The sequence below is a fragment of the Mesitornis unicolor genome, unplaced genomic scaffold (genome assembly GCF_000695765.1).
Source record: "Mesitornis unicolor isolate BGI_N332 unplaced genomic scaffold, ASM69576v1 scaffold795, whole genome shotgun sequence".
Classification (NCBI taxonomy): Eukaryota; Metazoa; Chordata; class Aves; order Mesitornithiformes; family Mesitornithidae; genus Mesitornis; species Mesitornis unicolor.
Window position 1 is genome coordinate 12,031 of NW_010184568.1, and position 2,706 is coordinate 14,736.

Here is a 2,706-nt window from a genome sequence, read left to right on the forward strand (position 1 = left end):
CTCTGTTCATCCAGCAGCTGCTTCAGCCATGCTGCCAACTCCATGCTTCCCACCACTGTCCTACAGCAGTCCTTACAAAGACTCTACCCTAGAGCAAAATGCCCTGCTCCCTTTGCACATCATGGGTTTAGGGGAGGGCAATGCTGCTATTGCACAGCAGCTGCTTTTCTCCTAGCCCAACCGTACACTGTTTGTCTTCTCTGAGAGACTCCTGGCTGCTGCTGTTCCAACGCTATTCTTCGTTCCATAAAATAGTGTGATTTTTCTTCTGACTGTGCTCTACATAATGCTCGTGTAATAACGTTTCCATGTTAGCGAGCAGATATGTGTGCCAATAGTAAATAGCAAATGAACAAAACTGTTTCTCCATTACAGACTCAGAGCTTAATTAGATACCGGAGTCAATCAGTGCATATCGACAGGCTAAGCAGAAAGATCACAGGTAGCAGCTACACATAGGCATGCACACTTAGGGATGGCCCTCCTGCAAAGCCAGGTTTGTGCGATCTGTGACGAGAAAGCGATGGATACCTGGATTTTGAGGATGTATCAGCCCAGCACCAGAAGCCACAGTACATTGCTCCTGCAGTGATGAGAAGTGCAGTGCTCACCCAGCCCACATAGAGAGCAGCTCCTAGTTCTCGTTTCAGTGGCACAGGGACTTTTGGATCATAGAAGTCTTGAATAATGCTACCTCCAGTCCAGGACACAGGGATCAGAACAAGGATGCCTGTCAGGAGAAAGGCGACTCCAGCTGCCAGTATGAAGATGCTGATGCCCTGGGGATCCTCCTTGGTCCTGTGAGTGTACTTCACACCAACAATGGCCATTAAAAAGGAAATGATTGACAGGATCACTGCCATGCACATGAGGGTTCTGAATGCCTCCAAGGGTGGGGGGAGAGCCAGGACAGAGTCGTAGAACTTGCACTGCACCCTGATGCCCAGCTGACTGATGCAGTCCATCCACAGTCCTTCCCAGATGGTCTCAAACACCACGATGTTGCCATCAATGTAGGCAGAAACTCTCCACTGTGGCATAACTGTGGCTGCCAAAGTCCCAACCATGCCGACACCTCCAAATATTAGAGCAGTGATTTGTAACACACAGCAAGCCATGCTTCTTCTGAAAAAGTAACTTCAAGTGAGGTGGCCTAGAATGTCCTCCAAAGTCACTTTTTCACAGAAGAAAGATGAAGTATGAGAGGGATTATTTTCTCCAGTAGTTTTCTCATATGGCAAGTTGGGTTTTTTTTAAAAGCATCTTGCTCCAGCCTGAGGTTCAGACAGGTGGAAATCCATTTCTGACTGGCTAGAAGGACCTGCTACTTATTTGCTTTAAAATCCTCTTTGACTACAGTGCCTACCCATCAAGCCTAACAAGTTTTCAGCCAATGGGAAACGAGGAGGGGTGTGTCATAGTTGATCTTACTGCTTCTCATAGTGTGTCTCTCGTGACGCTATAATTAAGTAGGTGTCAGGGATTAAATTAAAGGTACCTAATTGCAGGGCTAATAATTTCTTAACTACAAGATTGCAGCTGTGTTGAAATTCAGTGCAGAAAGTCTGAACTTTCATCTTTGAAAATATTATCTAAAATAGGTCATAACAATTGCTCTTATGACAAAAGCCTAACTTGCACTTGGAGTGGGACTTACTTTCTAAGTGCTACAGCCCTGGGAAAATACTTATTTTTTCTTTAAATCAAGCTAGGAGGTACTTGGTGTGGCTCTTTAATGTAGATTCCTCATTTTGATCAAATACAAAAGTATAATCATGATATTAGACAGGTACAGGAAAGTCAAGTATCCCAATCAACATCAAAGCTTTACTCTACCAGCTGCATAATTCACACGGACAAAGAAATTAGCTGGCAGTTTCACAGCTTCTGCTTTTGAATCCACAAGTAAAGTTGCTGTTAGGAAGTAATCCTTTATGATACTTACCCCATTAGGGAGGATAGTGTTGTCATTATTTTCCATACTAATAATCTTGTCTGGGTAATATTAGGAGGGGTTGGGGGCAATTGTTTAATATGAAAAGGATCAGCTTTTCTTTCAGTGTACAATACACCTTGAAAGAAGTCAGCGATCCCTCCCACAAGCAGGTATCTCAGCCTGCACAGATAGCTACAAGCCTGGGCAAAAATGCACGTCAAAGACTGATTTGCCTTGGGCAAGTTAGGAATAACTGCTGCATTATGGTTTTTTAACTTTCTTCTCCCTACCTTGAGGTAATAGCATATGCTGACAACTCATGGGTGTTGTTGAAACTGATGTGTTTCTGGTTACACCAGCTCTTTGAACCAATGGGGCTACTAAAAAAATAAAGTGTTGGCCCACTAAAGAAAATGAAGGCCCCTAGAAGTGCTGTCAAAGAAAGACATATTCTTAGATTGCTTGTGGGTTGTAGTAGTGTGTGCTCTGTGTGTTTGGAAATATCAGATATTACCTTTGATGGCATTAATTTAGTTACAGCCTTAGGTGCCTACACAACATATTCAAAGCAAAAGCTAAAACCCATGAAAAGTGAATTGCCCATCTAAACCACTCACAGTGCACAAAATCCCCTCCTTCCTACAGCTACTAACTGTAATGAAGGAGTGCCAGATAATGTAACTTACATAGTTTAATGTTACATGTCCACATGGATAATACTCCCAAGGGATATGAGAAATGCATTTTTGCCTTCAAGTCTGCCAGCAGGA

At 43.3% G+C, this 2,706-nt stretch overlaps 1 protein-coding gene across 1 annotated transcript; it reads right to left on the reverse strand.

Annotated features, from left to right (window-relative positions):
* Positions 1-449: 449 nt before the first annotated feature.
* On the reverse strand, positions 450-1,118 carry LOC104540630 (claudin-8-like). Its single transcript, XM_010184484.1, has one exon. It carries the CDS (start codon positions 1,116-1,118, stop codon positions 450-452), a length of 669 nt encoding a protein of 222 aa, XP_010182786.1.
* Between the last annotated feature and the right edge of the window lie 1,588 nt (positions 1,119-2,706).

What these genes read in the sequence shown, in the direction of transcription:
- LOC104540630 (XM_010184484.1), bottom strand. Translation starts at nt 1,118, where the DNA reads ATGGCTTGCTGTGTGTTACAAATCACTGCTCTAATATTTGGAGGTGTC.